This window comes from Oryzias latipes, chromosome 23 (assembly GCF_002234675.1).
Source record: "Oryzias latipes chromosome 23, ASM223467v1".
Classification (NCBI taxonomy): domain Eukaryota; kingdom Metazoa; phylum Chordata; class Actinopteri; order Beloniformes; family Adrianichthyidae; genus Oryzias; species Oryzias latipes.
Window position 1 is genome coordinate 19,068,714 of NC_019881.2, and position 20,654 is coordinate 19,089,367.

Below are 20,654 nucleotides of genomic sequence, written 5' to 3' on the forward strand. Positions count from 1 at the left end.
TGGTCCATGTACTGTTGGTCTGAGGTATAAAGTACTTAATTCAAAATCATAAAGTACAGATTAAAGTTATAAAAATATTTCTATTGGATGTTTTTTGGAACCATCAATTGAAGTGACCTGAACTACATTAGTTAATAGGACAATCAATTAAACCGAATGTACGGTAAATTCTTTAATAAATCAGTAAAAAATAAGCTTTTATTGTTTGACAGTCGGGAAAGGAAAATTATGAACAAAGAAAAATAATTGGCACTATTGTGACTGTTAAATGATTCTTTTCTCTTTAAACTGTCCTAGTTACACATTTCAGTTACAGAAATAAAATAAAGAACTACTAAGACCTGTTTGTCTTTGTACGTTTAGTTTTTTGCATCTGACCTCAGGAGTGTGTTCATTCAGGACTTGTGGCTCCACATTGAAGTAAAAAATGGAACGAAATTTCAGAACAATAGTATAAACATCATAATAAAGCCTTAGTCGCAACTGTCTTCATGGCTGGACATGTGCTGTCTGCGATGGGCAAACCTGTACAAGATATGCACGAAAATACATTCTTCTGTGAGCCTGTAGAGTGAAAATGTTTCTGTACATTTTCTACGGGTATGTTTCAGGCAACAGGTCCGAGCGGACACTTTAACAACATGCAAGGATAAAGTACCTACTGATTTTTCACTTTTTTAACCACCCTGAGAAACCTGCGCACTGCTCAAAGAGTCCGTTAGCGCTGTTCACATGATAGGTATGCGTCCAGTAAAGCAGCCTAAAAGTTAGAATTTAGGAAACTATACAATCAGAGCGTAGTTTGTAGAGCGTAGAGCCTCCTCCTCCTTCCTATGACGTGCATGCAGCATTTGCGGTCAGTAAGGGGCAGTAGTCGCAGCTTACTAACGACTAGATTGTGGCTGACGGACACTCATACGTCATAAGTCCTTACTTTATTTTCACACTTCATACTACACTCACCACACACTAAACAGTGGCACTTTCCATTTTTATGACACCCCTCAAGGCGGTCGTACTCGCAGCACTTGTGCAGGTCGACCCCCGTACAGGTCATGTGACTAAGGCTTATCAGGAAGTAAATGTCTTTGTCAAAGCCACTAAGTCTTAGTGGATCTAAAGCTGGACACTGGCTCCACTTGAATACCCCAAAGATAGCTCCACACGCACAGGATAACCCACATTAGCGCAGCCATGGTAACTGAGACGTCTGTTGAAACGAGAGAGATCAGAGGATGACAGATGTTTGGGTGATGTGCCGTCCTCTGTCCGTCTCCTCAGACACGAGCTGCTGGAGGAGGCCAGGAGGAAAGGGTTACCTTTTGCTCAGTGGGACGGCCCCACAGTGGTCGCCTGGCTAGAGGTGAGTTCATTCAAACTCTGGGATGGTTTGCTAGAGTCTGATTTGGGTTTAAATATCAATAAACAAGAAAACATGGTGGATTGTTTGGAGGATAATCAAGCTCCACTGCCCCCTGTTGTTCACTACAGTACAGAACAGCCATCCACCTGCATTAACAGTGATCCCCAGGCAGGGCTCAAATGGGATTATCAAGACTGATTGAAAAGTAAAGTTTGTCTTTACTTAATTTATCAGACCTCATTTGTCTCCTCTTCCTCTGCGATGAAGCTGTGGTTGGGGATGCCAGCCTGGTACGTGGCAGCATGCCGGGCCAACGTGAAGAGCGGCGCCATCATGTCGGCCCTCTCTGACACTGAGATCCAGAGGGAGATCGGGATCAGCAACCCTCTTCACCGGCTCAAGCTCCGCCTTGCCATACAAGAAATGGTCTCCCTGACCAGCCCCTCCGCCCCGCCCACAACCAGAACCGTGAGTTGCATGGAGAACTGCTTAAGACCAGAACTGCACCACTACCATTGATTGTATAAGATTACTGGACTGAGTGAGTGTGACATCACCAATAGAAAATGACTCGTACTTTTGACTACAACAAAATGCCGTCAATACAGTGGCCATTGTTTCAAGATACAGACACCGCAATGTTGGAGTCTACTTTTAGACAGACTACAGACAGACTACAGACTAAGGTGACCTAAGGTGACCTACTTTTACTGTGGCATCTAATAGGTAAGTTTTTGACTTGAATAACTTGCAATAAAGAAAAAAATATCATGAAAAAAAAAATGAGGATTAGCAAGAACATGTTAAAAAACAAAGGTAACATCAAGAATTTTTATTCTGACAAATGACTGAGTGAAAGTTCTTTATTTCTTTATAGAAGTCTATGGGATTTTGGCTTCTTGGAGCCAACAGGTACTGCCCATTTGAAACATCAGTAAAGTTCTCATATACAGTCAATGTACAAACAGCAGCTGGTTTTTAGCCCTTTTACACGTCCTTAACACCAGTCTTTACATTCTTTCGACTAGTTTAAATCTTCAAGCATTTACGCGATTTACGTCATTCCAGCGGATTTTAAACCTGAGAAAAACAGGCATGTGCCGTTAGGTAGTAATTTGCAATAGCGTCCCTTTCCCACAGTGAAGCACTGAGACTTTATCTCTTTTGGGGTTAGGTCACTGTAGGCCGTAACCACGCCGTACAGCTTGCCCAACAACTCTTTTCTGACAGTCTCCCCAAACTTTAATTCCCTTGCCCCCGCACCAGTCCTCCCCATTTGCTTTATTTTGCCAAAAACTGCATCTGATTAGTCCAAGCCCCCAGACGACAGCTGAGTGACAGAACTGAGGGCCAAGCAGCGTCTCTGCCTGATGCGTTCAGTAAACTCCGGAACTTAGAACGGGACCCAAACAGCCACCCAGCACAACTCAGTCCACTACAGTACAGTGCTTATGCAATCAACATAAAAGATGAAAAATGTGAAGTAAACATGAGCTACAGAAACATTAAATTCTGCCATTTCTGCTGAGTCATGAAGATCAGAGCGGTCTTCCTGTGGCTGAATAGCTTGAATAATATGCTCTCGTTTTTTTTTGTAGCTCTGCTAATGTAAGCCTGGGGTTATGAGGAGTGCCTGTTAATAGGTTAATAGGAAAGGGGGGCGGGCTTACTGGATGTCAACAGTCCCACGTACAACTCTAATAAACTCCTGCTGCTCTGAAGAAAACACGATTGTGATTTAACTAAAAACAGCATCATCATGATAAAAACCACTACTTATGTCAAAGTAAAGGGGGCGGAGTCACTTTAAACGCTGTTTCCGACAAACGACAAAGTTTCATTGTCGATGTAACCAGAACTGCTTAGAATTTTTATCATTTGTTGTATTTTGTCGAAGGACCTGAAAAAACGTCAGAACTAAAATGGATGAATAAACTTTTACTTTGGTTAAACAGAAACGTGAGACAGAAAAACGGATTCATTCATTAAAAACTGGAAATGAATGAGTAAATGATCAGGTTAATTTCAAAATAAAATAATTGTTGAATGCTAAAGTCTGAGGTTAGCCTGATCTTGTTGACGTTAGCAAAGCTCATAAAATGGAATAAACATCTCCGACTTATTTTCAACCAAAATACAACTTTTGTTCTTGTCAGGAGAAAATGATTCAGTCATCTCCAGCTGACCCCTATAAAGCAGGACAAATCTTTTCAGCCGCACAAAAATACAATGACCACACTGTGTGTGTGTGTGTGTGTCTGTGTACAAATTCACCCCGTCTTCTCTAAACAATGCAGTGTTTCAGCGTGTCACATGACTAATCATGAACTCCCAAGAGATGCAGTGGGAAGAGTCTACCAGCAGGTGGCAGCAGGTGTTTGTGTGTCCTCCAGGTGAGGGGCTGCTATTTATAGTGAGGGAGGGAGGAGGGTGAGGAAAGTCCTTCCAGGAGAGTCCTTCCAGGCTGAAGGACTTAGAAGAGCAGCGCTAACGTGATCGATGAGACCAGCTTCTCGTCCTGGGCAGGACGCTTCACCATACACCCGTGATCCACTTTCAGAATTTGAACCAACGCTCTTTTAAGGAAAAAAAAACACTTCCATTGTACACTTCTTTAAGATAAGATAAGATAAGATATTCCTTTATTCCTCCCACGATGGGGAAATTTCCTTGTTGCAGCAGCAGTACAGGTACAGAGAGCGATATATAAAGAAAAAAGAAAAAACTATGGAGTCAATATACACTCATATATACACAATAAACACACATACATTTCCAAAAAATTGCACAGGATGACCATATAATCGGTTATTGCACAGGGTAAAAGAAATATGACAGAGCCGATGATGTTAACGTGGTTCACTGGGAGCAGCTAAGGTTGTACAGTCTAACGGCAGCAGGTAGAAACGACCTGCGGTGTCGCTCCTTCAGACACTTAGGATGTCTCAGTCTGACGCTGAAGGAGCTGCACAGTGAGGACACAGACTCATACATGGGGTAGGTGTCGTTCTCCATCATGGATGATAGCTTTAACCTCAAAATCACCGTGGGAGCTAGCATAACCTGCTTTCTGGAATCCACCCCTGGACGTCTTCAGCTCAAAGGAACAAAGCAACACAATTCTGCTGTAGACAGATTAGCACAGTGGGAGTGTTTCTGTCCTTGAAGCGGGAGAGTGCAGGTTCAAGTCCCAGTCAGGGACGTTGAGGTGTTCAGTCGCCTCACAATTCAAGCTGCGGCTAGGAGGAGTCAGGACGGCAGGGAAGGGGGCTTCATCTTTGCCCCCACCCCAAGGAAGGAGGACCAGGAGAAGAGGATCCCAGAAGATGATGTGCATTTAGATAGATTCAGAATGCAGCTGGGATGTGTGGAGGGTCTGAGCACAGTAGATGCAGTACAGGTAGAAAACACCTGGATACAGGGAGTTGATAGACAGTGATCTGATGGTGTTGTCAAGTTCCTTGTAGGCTAGGTAAACTACAACTTTTATTTAGATTATTTAAGCAACAACATTTTCATCTTTTATATTTTTGTTGAAAACAAGCACCCAACTTTTATAGAGTTTTAGAGTTAAAAGATTTAGAAAGTTAAAAGATTTAGAAAGTATAGTACCATAAACTTGTACTGTATGTAGCGTGAAAGTACTTCTGATCTAGTTCCTACTAGGCCCAAAATAAATAGTACAGTCTAGTTGGTTTAGCCTACTATCAGGTTCTAGTATTCTAGGTAGCTGTCTCACTACCGGTTAAGTGTTTCTCTAGGATCAACCTTCATCATTTATCTTATTGCACATGAAGTCATTGATCTCCTTGATCGTCAACCAGACTAAAGATGAAGCCGTCCCCTTTCCCAGCATCCCTGACTCTTCCTCACCACAAGCATGAATTGTGATGCAACTAGCTGGGAATTGAACCTGCGCTCTCCTGCTTCAAGGACAGAGACACTACCCACTGTGCTAATCCGTCTACACCAGAATTGTGTTGCTTTGCTCCTTTGAGCTGAACACACTCCACATGTTTCAAAAATCAACAATCAGGTTTAAAGACACAGACTATGACATCTACTTCCTAAGAACCCTTATCCTAACTGGGAATTGAACCAGCACTTTCTCACTGGAAGCACAGAGACACTGCCACCACACTACTCTATCTGCATCAGAGCAGGGAGGTTCTGGTCCATGGAGGATCTGGTCCATGGAGGATCTTTACGCAGAGTCGGCTTTTATAGAGACGATTTGTTAACGAGTCGGGAATTGAACCAGTCACTCCCACTGCACTATTTAAAGCACCACACAGGTCCATCCTGTGTCTCACTAAGGTGCAGCATGTTCAAGTTATGTCACTTCCTGTTTCATGAAGCTACATTTCCTTTTAATTCTCTGTTGGTTCCTTTGCCTGACGACACAACTCAGTCCACTATAGTACAGTGCTTACGCAATCAACATAAAAGGCTTCATCATCAACGAAGAAGCTGATTAAAATGTGTAGCTTCATTGAAACTCATGTCTAAAAATTCCTAAAGAAAACTTTCATCTTTGACAGAAATTTAACAAATGTCATTTAACCTTTGTGCTATCCTAGGCACTTTAACATTGCGAGTGGGGTCATCTAGACCCACTAGACAGTGCACTGAACCTTTTTTCTTCAATGATTTGTGATCTTCACTGGTGTCCATGGATTACATGAAATCTTTCCACGTTTATCCACCTTTGTCATGGTAGGGAGAACATGTCAATGTAAGGGTGGGGTCATCTAAGATGGCACAAGGGTTACAAATGTCAAATTTAGTGTTCACTTGGCAGTGAATTCCTTCATTTTAGCTAATTATCCTTTTGTTTTCTACACAAAGCAGCTTCTGTCAGTGTCAAACATTATAGCTTTGGCAGTTTTGGTGCTAAAATGCAAATGTTTATAATTATAGACATAACCAGATTAAATCATTTTGCTAAAGAACTGCATTTTGGAGAACTGTGTGTCTTATGTTATTAAAAATTGTTGTGCATGCTAACTGTGAGTTGGGATGTTTTGTGTTGTGTGTTTGTCCTCTGTGCACCCCCTTTGACCCCTGGCGGGTGTCATTCTTCTGACCGTGATGCTTTAACGCTATTGGCTTACAGTGGTGCTGCTCTTCTTCTTTAACACTGCTTGCCCCTCCCACCGGACCCATACTACCAACCCTGCTGCTGCTCCGTCTCTCGGGCTCCGCCCCTTGTAGCCGTCAGGCAATGTATGGGTGACCCATGAGGAGATGGAGACTCTGGCAGCCCCCTCTAGAACGGTCAGTCCCACTGTTGCCTCCACTGCTCCTATTGGTTCGTCAAAAATGAGACTTTCGAATGTTTGCATGTGATTATTTGCCCCCACCAAGGATTTCAACCTTTTGTCAATACTAACAACAAATCCTACAGCTTTGTGCTCCTCATCATTTACAGTTTAGACTGATAAGGAAAAATCGTAAAAGCATACCGAATTTAGAGCAGGGGGGCTGCAACCTGCTTCTCCTGTTGAGGCTTTGCTAATGGGCGTTAACACGGCGAGCTCGAAAAAGTGGCATTTCCCATTTGCTCGCACATTTTCTACCAGAATATTGTGAAAATCTCATACAAGAATTCCTGGGTCAAGCTGAACAAAATGACATAACATAGGATGTCAACATTTTAGGAATGTGGGCTTGGTTAACAAAAAACCTCTTGCCGAGGAAATTATAAAAATTTCCTTTTGCTGATTCTTCTAAAAAGTACATAGACCAATTTGTCACCCCCAGGCAACCAAATTATAAAATGGTTGCTATGGAGATTAGACCAACAGAAAAAACGCCATTTTGAAACGGTGGCTTATTCTTGAATTTGCCATGTGCAGCTCAGACTGTTAAATTATTATGAATGTTTAAAAGCTACATTTTATAAACGAAGGGCTTAATGGCCATAAAATCATAAATGATGTATAATTTTTTTAAACCATGAAGTGGAACGTTGCAGCTCTCAGCTCTTTATCTGCACGTTTTCCGTGGTTTTAACATGGTTCCTTCGTGATACATCTGTGAAGAAGATTTCAGGAAAAGACCACAACTTTTCTCCCGTTTTCCACGTATATTCACGTATGAACAGTTTTCATTCGAGCAATAAGCGCAAAAGCTGTGTGACACGGCCTTTAGCACTAAAGGTTGCAGACCCCTGACTTAAAGGCTCAAACTGTCACACTCGGTGGTTAGAGTAATATAAAAAGGAATAATCCAGGTATGAACACCTTTCATTTTATTTAATGATAAATAAATATGATTGCCAATGTATTCTGAAGTCGAGTTGATTCATCAAGACCTGCTGAACCCAAAAAAGCTGCCTGACAGTGAAGGTAAAGATTCTCAAAGAGAAGCACTGTTTATATGATTATTACAAAGATGCCACACATACAACACACGCAAAATAATGCTTAAAGGAGGCAAAAATGTTTTACCACCTTGTAAAATATAGACTTATCATTGAAATATACATTTTTTTCTCTGCATTGTAATGTTTGACTGTTTTTGTGTTGGAATCAGAAATCTGACTCTGAAGAAGGAAGCTGGGCACAGGTGAGTCTGGCAGCTGTTGAAGGTCAACGTGGTTCTTCTGCTCTCTGATGAGACGCTCATATCTTCTCTCAGACTCTCGCCTACGGAGACATGAACCACGAGTGGATTGGCAACGAGTGGCTGCCCAGTCTCGGACTACCTCAGTACCGCAGCTACTTCATGGAGTGCTTGGTGGACGCTCGCATGTTGGACCACCTGACCAAGAAGGACCTGAGGGTGCACCTGAAGATGGTGGACAGCTTCCACAGGTACCGGCGTCACCTCGATTATTCCACTTTCAGCACTCCATAGCAGGCTGTTTAAACCAACCTTTTGCAAAATGCCAGAACAAGTTTACAGTACGGGATCATGTGTCTGAAGAAGCTCAACTACGACCGGAAAGAGCTGGAGAGACGCAGAGAACATAGTCAGCATGAGATTAGAGGTGAGAACATTTCAAATTTAACAATGATCCAAAATAAGGATAATTAAAGGGTCCACCCCCCCCAGATGTGCTTGTGTGGAGCAACGAGCGGGTCATCCGCTGGGTGCAGAGCATAGGCCTGAGGGACTACGCCAACATCCTACTGGAGAGCGGCGTGCACGGAGCTCTGGTCGCCTTGGATGACAACTTTGACTACAGCAGCCTGGCACTGCTCCTCCAGATCCCCAACCAAAACACTCAGGTGCTGCATCCTCAGGAGCACGCGTGCACACAACCATGCATGTGGGAAGCTTTAACAAATATTGGGATCCGAAGCTTCAGGAGTCTAAATCTGAACATGACAACCGTCGCTTTGGGATGCAAACGTGTGAATTTTCACACGTTTTCATCGCCAATGTTACGATGGAGTAGGAGAGCCACCATAAAAAAAAGAAAAATGAAATACATCTAAGCAAATAAAGACCTAAAATTATTGGGGGGAAAAATGTCGTAATTTCACAACACTGAACTCGTAAAACTATGGGGAAAAAGGTGAAAATTGTACGAGAATATACTAAAAGAATCAGTATTGTACAATAATAAACGTACAACTTCATCAGTTACAGAGTTGAGAATTTACGAGATATAAAAGTTTTCCATTAATGACGCAAAAGTCTATTTTTACAAAATATAAACAAAAAAAGAACAAATGTCGTGTTTCAGTATGAAAGACATCAGTGGTTACTCCCGCTTTGGTTTCACCAATAGGAAAATCCTTTAGCCAGGCTTACACAACCAACTAGCTGATGTTTAGGAAAAAGCGTCTATCATGAAAGTAAGACTCATTCTTCTCCTGAAATTTCGCCTTTTTTTCGTGAAAATGTAATTATTTTTCATATTAAAATCTGACTTTTTTCTCTTTCTTATAATTTACGGACTTCATTCTCATCTATGTATTTATTTATTTAATGGTGGCCCTGATGCTCTGTCCTACCTATAATCTGTTGGAAGTGATCACAAAAATCGTGTCAGCCATTATGTCACATAAAACAGCTTTTTTTTTTCCCCGTCCCGTCAGGCACGTCAAATCCTCGAGCGAGAGTACAATAACCTGCTGGCGTTGGGCACCGACAGGAGGCTGGATGAGGTAACAAAGCTCTCTGTTGGTTTTTTTTTTTTTTTCAACAAAAAAAAAAAAATTCCAACAAAAACAGAGACAAACACATTCATGCTCATTTCATGGATACAAATAGACAGTTTACTTCAATGCTGCTACTAAATTCCACAGTTTTGTCTGAATTTGAATGAATAACTGAAGGAGGTTGTAACAACTGAAGCATGAATTGGTCAGAATATGAACAAAGGGCTGAACTGAGGAGTAACCTCCTGTTTGTGAATCCAGCACTTTCCCAATCCCAGATTAAGATTGAGGCTTGTCCAAACATGTTTTTTGCACTGTTGAATAAAGACTTTTGTCTTTCTGGGATTGTCAGTGCGATGACAAAGACTTCCGGGGCCCGTCATGGCGAAGGCAGTTCCCACCCCGGGACATCCACGGCATCAGCATGATGCCTGGGTCGGCAGAAACGCTCCCCGCAGGTTTCCGCCTCACGACGACGTCTGGCCACTCCCGAAGACTGCCCCCTGAGGGTGAGAGCCTGTATCACACGCAGCTTTTATTTCGCTTTCAAGTGCAGAGAAAAGCCGGCGCTGACGTTTACGTCTGTGTCGGAGCTGTCCGGCTGAGAGCGGGAAGCTCTGCTGTCTGTGAGAGCTCTGACTGTGTCTCTTGTTCCCTCCGGCGGCTGCTCTGCAGTCCTCTATGAGGTGCTGGACGACAGTCCTGATGACATGTATTTGGACTGGTTTCAAGGTCAGCTATACTTCTCTGAAGGTTCCTGGGCTTGGTGGCCCAGTGTGCACTGAACATAGTCTCCCTCCTCATCACATGATCTGTTGCCAACTCTCCTGCTATGTACCCCCCTTCTGTGGTTTTTCAAACCCTTCAGCATCTAGACCTGAACCTCCATAAAGGTTGTTTTGGAGAGCTGCAAAAAAAAGGTTTTCTTATCAACCAAAGTGATAACGAAGCGTGATCCGATCCTTTAACGGAGTATCAGGTTAGGGCTGCACCTAACAATACTTTGTTTTGTTTTAACTGATCAATGAAGTCTTTTTTAAGAGTCATTTAACAAAATAAACAATGTATCCTGTAAAATGAAATTGCATCCACAGCTCCCAGGAAATAATGCCCTATAAAAGAAAAAAGTCAACTCCAAAAACTACTGCCAGGATTGAATGCCAAAACAAAAATCAACTACATCTGTTACTGCCAGGTATAAATACTCTTTGGAAATGAACACTGACAGAGAACTGTATCCACTGTTGCCAGGTTTAAATTCATGTAAATGCCCTCTGGAAATAAGAAAAATCAACTGCATCCACTGCTGCCACGAAAAAGACAAACGTCAAGTGCAAAAACTACTGCCAGGAATGAAATTTACCACAAAAAAAACACTGAACTGCATTCACTGCTACCAGTTTGCTACTTTTTTATGTTGCTCTTGATACTTTTTCCTTCCATTGCTAATCTTGTTCCTCCATGGTGCAAAACATCTGTAAATCAGTGTACTTTTGGTACATAACAAAATAATTGACTAATTTTAAAAAAAGACATTAGATGGCAGAACGGTAAATTGACTTAAATACATATTGATGTTTTCATAACAAAACAAAAAAAAGATATTTTGTTGTTTCACTTCAGTTACAGGAAAGAACTGGCTGAAAAGGCTTTTATTTTTATCTCACTGAATCAACTGCTGAGGCTAAACTGAATCACTTGTTATGAACGGAGGGTTTTATTCCTGCTCACATGTATGAGAAGTTCCCATTTCATGAGACAAAGTTTCTATTATTTTTCAATCTTTTCCCACTTGTTTCAACTTTGGAAAATTGCAGGTTCAGCATCATGTGATAATCGGGTTATGAGTGATCATAGGCCAGCACTGTTCCATCTGACATGAACAAAAGCACTTTTACTTTTTTTTTTTAACTAACCTCTCAAAGACACTAAAACAGCTCCCCCGTGATCCTTCATGGCTAATCTCTCCAGTCTGAAACCCTCACAGTCGACTAAACAGCACTTCCTTTGATCCATGGTTTTGTCCTCTCACGGTGACGTCGTTGTGTGGAGTAAAAGTGCTCCCCTTCAAACTGGAACTTCTGGTTCTGTGTCAATAGTGATCATGTCTCCGTCTCCCCCTGCAGTTGGACCTTGTGCGGTGCAGCGGCTGGACACCACGGTGAGAACCTACTCCTGCTGAGAGGAGGAAGAGGGGGACCTTAAACTGTACGCTGTATGTAACACAACTCAGACTGTCGCTGTGTCCAATGCAAAGCTGTACTGAGGGACAATAAAAATAGATTTTGGATGAAGGAGTGCCGAATGAGGACAGCTTGAAGCGAGATGAGCCGATGGGAGCCAGCAGGGCCGGCTGCACGCTGCAGCTTCCTCCTGACTTCCTCTGATTCATATCTGTCCAAAAGCACCAGTCGGGTCCTGTAGAATCTGCTCATGGAAGGTTCAATGTCTCGCTTGCTTCTAAACAAAACAGATTAGTGTGTCTGATACATCGTAAAGAAACTATACTGTTAGTTACTCACAAAAATGTAAAAAAGAAAGTTTTCCCTAAATAAGCAATACAAGAAATGAAAAAATTGTTTTATGTGAATTATTTTGATAGTTTACTTAAATAAAAACAGTCTACTTCCTGTTAACATTAAATCTGTTCCACAAAAATAATCTCCGGTCCTGGAACCACACTTAAAATGTCATGAAACTGACCGATCAGCCTTTTTTTTTTTAAGTGTTATGTTTGTTAAGGTTAACTGGTTTCTTCAAGTTGATATAGTTACAACACAGATTTCTTTTTTCATTTCTTTTGCGTAACAAAAGAAAACAAATCCACAAAAGCAAAAGGTACATACATTTGTCATAACCCAAAAGAAATTAGTTTTCCCGTTAATGACTGTGCTGTGTGTCTTCTCTAAAGTCTGATTTCCATTGGTGCATCTGCTTTGTGTTTGCCGTTCGTCTGCAGTGCATCTGCGGTTTCGTCATTCAGAATTAACATAATGAATTATTAATAGTTTTTCAGTCAGACAACTCATACAGTAAAATATATTTATTTTCACATTCTTTTATTTTGGCATTTACATACTTTATGATAAATCACATGATTCTTGTGGAGAAAAAGGCTTTACATTGTCATGGTAAAATATTAGTTTGACATAGGATTTATCACAATGTAAACCTTTTCTATGTGGCAACAAACTAATTTAATCTGATTTCTTCTTTAGTGTTAAAATTATGAATGAACCTACCATTCATGCACTGAGGAAGAAATAAGGATTTCAATATAAATGCATTAAACTCTCACGAGTCTGTTAGCAAAAACTTCCACCATGAATTCCAGCTTTAAAACGATGGACGGGGAAAAACGAGGCTCAAATGGACGCTGATTCCTCTGATTATGACCTTGACGAGGTTTTGATTTTCTTAAATATTTGTTATCCTAAGTTTGTTAGCTACCACACAAAATCTCAAGGGGTTTAAAAAAAATTTCATTGACCTAAAAGTTGTTTTATGACAAGAAAAATAAAAGGTTTGTATCTGGTTTACATTTATTAATAATCGTCTTCAAATACCAGCTGATGTTAGGAGAGACCTCTGAGAGGAACTCCAACATGTAAGATTGATTAGTTATTTGAATTCAATATTCAATATTCTTCTCAAAACGGAAAACAAGCTCTGCAATTGGTCAGAGCAACAGAAAGTGGGCACTTTTTATCAATACGTCTTTATCAATTTTATTTACATATTTACTTTACAAAATGCGAGTAAAATATGAATTCATTTACAGAAATCAAATGTTTACATGAACTGTGGAGAAAGGTACACTATCCAACACTGACATCTAGTGTTCAAAATGGTAAATATGATTTTGATCCACACAAAGACTTGAGTTGAAGCTGCATCCTGATAGTTTCAATATGATCAGAAAAGTTACACAACAATACTGCAATCATAAACCACAGGATGAAAATAATGTTTATTTTAATGAACTTTGGGAACAAAAACAGATTTTTTTACAATACCTTTAGGGTATTTTCACAATAAAGCTGCTTGGTCCAGACCTGGAAGTGTTATGATTGTCATATTAGTTTAGCAGGTGCAAAATAGTATGGAGGGAAAAGAAATTTTTCTCAGCCTCTTTTTTAATGCTGTTTCAGTCAAAACTCTGAGTTACCAGCCAGTAAAAGTGATGTTTTCAGGTGGTTTGTTTTGCTCAAATCAAGAAAAGGTGGGACATTTTTATACTTGATTGTCGAGTTTGTAGAAAAGCCTGAATAAAACACAGGAAAAGTTAGTTTCCTGTAAAATTCATAACTGATTTTGAGACAAAACCACCTTTTTCCATACAAAAAATCTACTGATTAGAAATATTCAAAGATTTTTTTTTGTTGCTGTGTGAACTAAGTTATGTAATTTACATACAACACTTTTATGTTTTAACTTTGTAATATCAACTACCCCCCCACTCTAACCCCTTATTCCCCATCTCTGACATCCCACTCTGTTTCTTTCTCTCCTCTTTTGTTTCTTTGTTCCGTCCGGTCCAACAAGGAAGGCATAAAAATATAATTTTCATAAATGAAGCTTATCCTCAAATACAAAAGGGGTTTATTCAAATATACTCCCTGTCTGTCTGAAGATCCATAAACCCCACTTGTAACAATAAAATCTGTCCAATACAAGAGGCCTTCAGCTCTGATCTGCTTGCTACGCTGTTGGAGAGGAAAAGTTAGAAGAAAAAAAATGTCTGAAACTCCCTAAACTTTTTAGACAATGTTTAGCATAATCCTGAACTACTGTGTTTAAGAGGACTGTGGTTTCATGAACTTTGGGGGTGGTTTCGCTGCTTTCATTCATATACTTGTGAGAAAATTTGATTTGCTTTGATGTTTCCTTTAACTGTTATGCTACGTTCACAGTGGGAAGGATTTGCGTGTTCAAAAAACGCACTTTTAGCATAGGGTGTTCACACTGGACTGTTGCTACCCGATACTGGCGCGTGTCCCTGCAGCTGGAGAAGGCGCAGTCGTCGAAGCTGCAATCATTCATTTCTCCTTCAAACTCATTTGTTTCCACTTCTGTGAATTCAAAAGGACGCTACTCAAATATCGCTACCAAAGCAAAACCCCTCATTGGTTTAACTTTTAACGCACTTTTTTGTTCACAGAGCCCAAAAACTGACTTAAAACCGCAGAAGCCTGAAATGTGTGTTTGCATCGACTTTCATTGGTCACTCAAACGCGTGTTGTGATGTGATGTGAACGTAGCATAGGACGGGATTTTCTGATGAACTCCTGCCGCTCTGCAGAAACATTGTCTTAAAAAATATGATTTTTATTTTATTTTGGCTAAAAACGGCATAACTATCATTAAAAGACCACTGGAAACGCCTGAAAATAGATCAAAAGTTGATTCCTCCCACCAAAGTGTGAGGTACCAACCAGAGCAGTGTGAAAGTGACCTCCATGCACCTGCGTTCATTAACAAACTGTCTATTTTACTGTGCAGTTACAGTTCTGAAGGGGAGCCGGACCCGCCGAGGATCATAACAATCTGATGACATGCACTGCCAAGAAGCCCCGCCCTCTCCTCTCGCCCTGCACCAGGCGCCGGTGCTAAACTGTCCTGCAGGCTGCCCCCCTGTGTCACCATTTCTACCTTTTACATGTACAGTAACTTGTCAAAGCATAATGTACTGTGTATTTCTTCTACAGGAGATGTGTAGGTTATCTGTAAAATAATATAAATATGCCATTTTTAATATATACACACATAAATGTATTTAAAAAAATTGTGCAAAAAAAAATAGTCCCTTCCACCCCATTTAGTGGACCATAGATGAATATATGCTGCTCTTTAAACTATATTACCCTGTTCCTCCAGATCATTTTGTATATGGTTTTATTTTTTCATTTTAGTTAGTAGAGTCGTGGATGTCGTGTGAAAAGCTGCCCTCTAGTGGTGCCTCATTGAAGCACAGGCAAACTTCATTTTCATGAAACAAAACAACAAAAAAAAGGAGTTGAAGAGGACGAGTCGACGCAGCCAAGGACAACACAAGAGGCGCTGTTGCACAAACTTCCTCTCGGAGAACAAAACAATAAAAGCAGTCCGCCGTCATTTGTTGAACTGTCAGGAGACACAAAGTACACTTACAGCCAAGCTGGCCTTCTCTCCCACCCCCTCACAGATGAAATAACTGAAAGACAGACTGCTGTAGCTCATAGTGAAGTGTATCTGATCATGTTGAAGTGAGGTGACTTACATTTTCCAGTCCTGCCATCTGTCTTTGAGTTATTTCCAGTCCAGGACAGTCTTTCGTTTGTTTTTACATCGTCACTTTGCACGAACAAGGAATCATTTTGTTTCCATTTATTCTTTTTTTTTATTTATTACTTCTTGTACTTTGGTCTAAAAATATGTGGTGAGCAAACAAATTTTCATTGTCAATAAAAAACAGAAAAGCTTTTAGCGATTGGTCATTTGTGAAGTCCTATGATGGAATCAGTCTTTGATTTTTCTCGTTAGACGAGCCGACCCGAAAATCCTTCCAGGCTAACTTCTCTGAAATTTGCCTACTTGTCTCTCGATGTCTTTGAACACTTCTGGATCCTCAATGGTTGGAGTGACCTAGAAAGAAAACCACAGAGAAGGATTTCACATTTTTCACAGTAAAGTTTATGGTGGTCCTTCCCGAAAACACCGTTGACCTTTCGCTGATTTTTGCAGGGCATTGTGTTCTGCATCCTGATTGGCTGAAGACTATTGTCAGTCTTCTCTGCTATGTCTCCTGCACAGGATCTATTCAGTTTGACACTTTGACCTAAATCTTTGATTGCTATCAGATCGTTGTTTTTATTCTATAAAACTGGACTTGTTTTTATATGAAGGTTTTTTAACAAGAGAAAAGTACAAAAATTAGGCCTGTAACGATTCACCGACTTGATAGGTGAATTAATTTCTAGTCTTGTGATCCAATCAGATTGATCTGTCTGAGGCAAGTTGTGAATCAAATGGACTATTACACTAGGAGAAAAAAAGATGAAATTGATATTGGAAAATACCATTTGGATTGAGACACGGTAGGTTTATTTTACTATAATGTATAAACAATAGAATCACCGCAGACAACGCACAGGTGAAGACAGCAAAAACTGATCCAGCCTTCATTTCAGTCCAATGTGTGGAAATACTCTGAATTTAGCAAAGGCGTAACCTTACGGTGTGGTAGAATGTTGTCATAATTATTTGGATGTGGAAAAACAACAGTGGGCTGAACTTTAGGAAACTAAAATGTGAATGGCTTTGCCATTCATTCTTGTTTACTTGTTTGTTTGTATACATATTTATTTTAGACTTGATTATCTTGAAGAAATTCAAGGAATCTGGAAAACTTCCCCTGCACTGTTCAGTAGCAGGTATTTCTCTCTGAGTCACACTGGTTGAAGTTTTGGCTAAAGAAGTCCTGGAATCATTTTAGGTCAGTGAATCGGATCGTTCATCATGAATCAACGTCGTCTGTGAATCATATTGGCAACCAGATATTATGATATGAATCAAATCAAAGAAAATGATTTGCTACACCCCTAGTAATTATTGTTAAAATTAGATTACTAAGTTGCAGAATTTTCCTGATCTCAGTTTATTCTTGGAGCGTAATTTGTACTGTAAATGGGGTAGGACTATATGGCATTTAGTTTTTTTTCTTCCTTCTGCTCCAACAAAATGTACTGGGTGGATTCCATGTCTGTCTTCAGCTCTGTGTTGGAATGCTACATTCACTGAGAGAGTAACGTTTGTTCTCCCGTGCACAGAGAAGGAAAGTCAGCTGGGAATGACCGGCATCCACCCCCTATTGGAATATGGAGTAAACCAAATTATTATTTGCCTTGGTAAACAGAAGAATATTATAATTAAATAATGCCGAATAAGACAGTGTTCCCTCATTTATTGCGGGTGTTAAAAATGGCCCACGTCAGATAAAATCCACGAAGAAGTCAACTTCTTTTTCGATAATTTTAGATGTTTTAGGGCAATAAAACTCCTCACTACACACTTGATGCACTCTTCTGTCTTAGATGACCCCACCCTTACATTGACGTGTTCTCCCTACCATGACAAAGGTGGATAAAGGTGGAAAGATTTCATGTAATCCATGGACACCAGTGAAGATCACAAATCATTGAAGAAAAAAGGTTCAGAGCACTGTCTAGTGGGTCTATATGACCCATCTCCCAATGTAAAAGTGCCTAAGATAGCACAAGGGTTAAAACCTCAAAGGTCAAACCTTTGTTGAAAAATAAGTGCAGGGTTATAGAACCCATCAAACAGTCTAGAAGGAAAGAAGAGAATGCATTTATACACACCACTGGAACGGCTGCTTTACCTTATAGGGTTTGCCGTTGATCAGGTTGGATAAGGAAGAGCGGGGAATTTTTCCGGAGCGAGTCTTTGGAAGTCCTTGAACGAAAAGAACGTTCTTAAAGGCAGCCACAGGCCCAACGGTGTCCCTCACCAGCTTCACAATCTCTGTCCTCACTTTCTCCTCAGTGTCCCGCACCTCTGAGTAGCGAAAACCATCACTTTTAGATTGAATCATGAGGAAAGGGCCAGCAGGGCGACTCCCCCATCCTCACCATTTTTAAGCACACACAGCGCTAAAGGAATGTGACCCTTCAGGGAGTCCTCCAGACCCACGACTGCGCAGTCTCCCACTGCAGAATGGAGCAGCACCGACTGCAGACAAAACAGATCCCCAAGTGAGCAAAGCCGGGTTCCCTCTGAGCCGCGTCTCCATGCACAGCCCGCGCACCTCCTCCAAAGCTCCTGCTGATAACCTGTGACCTGCTACGTTGATGACATCATCAGACCGGGACATAATGTAGAGGAAGCCGTCTTCGTCCAGAAAACCTGCATCCATGGTGTCATAGTATCCCTCAGGGATCACAAATTACACGATTATATTTTCAGCAAACAACTTTAGCAATTCCAGATATCCACACCAGGGGGCAACCTTCAACTTCCCCTAAATCTTATCAGAACAAGTCTAGTTATGATCATGAAAGCTTACAGGGAACTTAGAGAAGTAAAGTTTCTTGAACAAACTCTTGTTCTCCCACAGCGACAGCGCTGCTCCAGGGGGTAAAGGCAGCCTACAACATTAAAAACAAAACAAAAAATCAATAACAACAATAAACCAACCTGTCAAGTCATTTTTTTATGAAATGGACATTGCCATGTTGGAGCAAGAAATCTTTCATGTGAGGGATTGTGAGTCAGCCTGAGTAAGTGTCTCCATGGCAACCACTCTTGCCAATCAGGAGTGAGCTTGTTGGAAGTCCACACCCCTACCACAAGAAAGCAGGCTACGCAAAACCTGTCAATCAAACTTTTCGAATAACTTGCTGTACTGGAAAAACATCATGAAAATAAAAAATAGAATTCTAAAGAACATTAAAAAAACAGGTAGCAAATCCAGAATGGTTGTTCTGACAAACATAATGATGAGTAATAGCTGTTTATTTCTTTTTAGAATTCTTGGAGCCAGCAGGTAATTCCTGTTTGGAACTTTCCTTACTCTTTGTTTACAAGATATCTTTATTACCTGAAATGTTACTCAATTTAGATTTTGCATGGAATCTTTTTTTTTTAAGACAAAAATTAACATTTTGAATTGAGTTTCTATAAAAAAAAAAAAAAGAATGGAATAAACCCAGATTAATTATACAGTATTGCAACACAAATCCACATTATTCTCTTTCTTTCACCCCAGCAGCCAATGCTTTTCAATTCAGCAAAAAGGAAAATAAGGTAATAACTTAATTTGTTTGCTTGTTAGTTTTGTAAAGAAACACTTTAAAACTCATGTATTAAGTAATTATTAACTAATTCATTAATTAACTAATTTCAAACTCAACGACTAGAAACTCCTTTTTTCCATCAGTTTTTTTTCTTTTTAACACTTGTGTATGTTTGCATATAACTCTCATTAGAACCCCCCCCCCCCCCCCCTTAATATAAATCTCCCATGATTCTTTTTAAAGGTCAAGAAGCTGCTTGTGTCACCTACCTCACCACAATATTTCCCAGAGTTCTCGGCTTCACCTCCTGCATTTGGTCATCAATGACTGTCACTAAAAAAACAACAACACAATACTAGTGCTGAATAATTATTTATGTCTGCAACTGCTGGTTTTTCTCATTTAAAAAAATAAGAATAAGAATAAAATAATAAAATAAAAAATATTTACCATTGTAACCTGGAACGGGTTTCCCAGCCTGGCCTGCAGGTGGCGTAAGTGAGCCTCCCAGACCCATAAAGGAGGCTGTAATGGCAGAACCGGTTTCTGACGAAAAGACAAATGAATCCATTAAAATTCTCATCTAATCCAGCAGTAGGTTTTCTCTAAAACCCACAAGCTCTCTGGGTTACCCCCATAATGCAACAGCTCAGAAGCTATTTCATAGCTGGCGTGGCCTTTTGAGAGCGTCTTTCTGAAAGAAACCCGTGTGGCTTTGTGCTGCTTCTTTGAGGCAGCGTTAACCTGAATTACACAGAACTACGGGGAGCTCCTACAGGCTGGTCAGCTAAACCCAGCAAATGTGCTCCATCTCCAGCAACGGCTCGCCTGGCAGGCCTGCTCGCCCACCCAGCAGAGCAAAAACAGAATCAATCCAGCTCAGCGGGAAGATTACATCACACACAGATGCTCGCGCTCGCTAACGTCTACTGTGTTCAACACATCTGATCTCCATCTCACTGTCCAGTCGCAGCGTTTCCTTCCATCCTAAATTCAGTAAATCTCACTAAATAGATTCTATCACAGCAGTTTATGCTTAAATTTATCCCACAAGAACCTATGGTAAACTGTGTTATTATATGTCTGATGCAGGTAGGTAGGTTTTTTAAGGCGCTGATTGTTTCACTGGTGGCTTACCACCCCGACTATCTACTCTATTGACACCGATTCTACAGGCTCAGCCACACAGATAAGTCATGCGGAGCCCCGTTTCTTTAAGGAAATGTGTGTGGGAGCTGCAGGTAAAAGTACTTGAATCTTCAAAAAGAGGAGAATTAAAGGAATACGGAGCATCCATCATTTCCCTCCTTGGGCATGCAGTGTAAATTCCAGGCTTTTGGTGACTCATGCTCCCCGTGAAGGACTTTTCCAGCCCCAATAAGA

General features: G+C 40.7%; 2 protein-coding genes across 15 annotated transcripts in view; one reads left to right on the plus strand and one right to left on the minus strand.

Moving 5' to 3' along the window:
- Positions 1-15,938, plus strand: part of ppfia2 (PTPRF interacting protein alpha 2) — a 153,972-nt gene extending 138,034 nt beyond the window's left edge. For 4 of the 12 annotated variants that reach the window (XM_023952398.1, XM_023952399.1, XM_023952406.1 and 1 more), the window contains 12 exons: positions 1,282-1,363; positions 1,631-1,831; positions 6,578-6,640; positions 7,901-7,933; positions 8,006-8,181; positions 8,260-8,357; positions 8,423-8,598; positions 9,415-9,483; positions 9,830-9,986; positions 10,153-10,209; positions 11,604-11,692; positions 14,980-15,938. In XM_023952398.1, coding sequence (XP_023808166.1) covers positions 1,282-1,363; positions 1,631-1,831; positions 6,578-6,640; positions 7,901-7,933; positions 8,006-8,181; positions 8,260-8,357; positions 8,423-8,598; positions 9,415-9,483; positions 9,830-9,986; positions 10,153-10,209; positions 11,604-11,659 — 1,168 coding nt within the window. In that variant the 3' untranslated portion in view covers positions 11,660-11,692; positions 14,980-15,938. The remainder of the gene's footprint in view (positions 1-1,281; positions 1,364-1,630; positions 1,832-6,577; positions 6,641-7,900; positions 7,934-8,005; positions 8,182-8,259; positions 8,358-8,422; positions 8,599-9,414; positions 9,484-9,829; positions 9,987-10,152; positions 10,210-11,603; positions 11,693-14,979) is intronic. The other 8 variants (XM_023952401.1, XM_023952402.1, XM_023952410.1 and 5 more) reach the window with 5 other exon arrangements.
- Positions 15,837-20,654, minus strand: part of acss3 (acyl-CoA synthetase short chain family member 3) — an 83,876-nt gene continuing 79,058 nt past the window's right edge. For 2 of the 3 annotated variants that reach the window (XM_023952413.1, XM_023952411.1), the window contains 7 exons: positions 19,722-19,817; positions 19,541-19,604; positions 18,542-18,623; positions 18,284-18,406; positions 18,108-18,207; positions 17,858-18,033; positions 15,837-16,101 (listed from right to left, as the gene is read on the minus strand). In XM_023952413.1, the coding sequence (XP_023808181.1) occupies positions 16,027-16,101; positions 17,858-18,033; positions 18,108-18,207; positions 18,284-18,406; positions 18,542-18,623; positions 19,541-19,604; positions 19,722-19,817 (716 nt within the window). In that variant the 3' untranslated portion in view covers positions 15,837-16,026. The remainder of the gene's footprint in view (positions 16,102-17,857; positions 18,034-18,107; positions 18,208-18,283; positions 18,407-18,541; positions 18,624-19,540; positions 19,605-19,721; positions 19,818-20,654) is intronic. The other variant, XM_023952412.1, reaches the window with a different exon arrangement.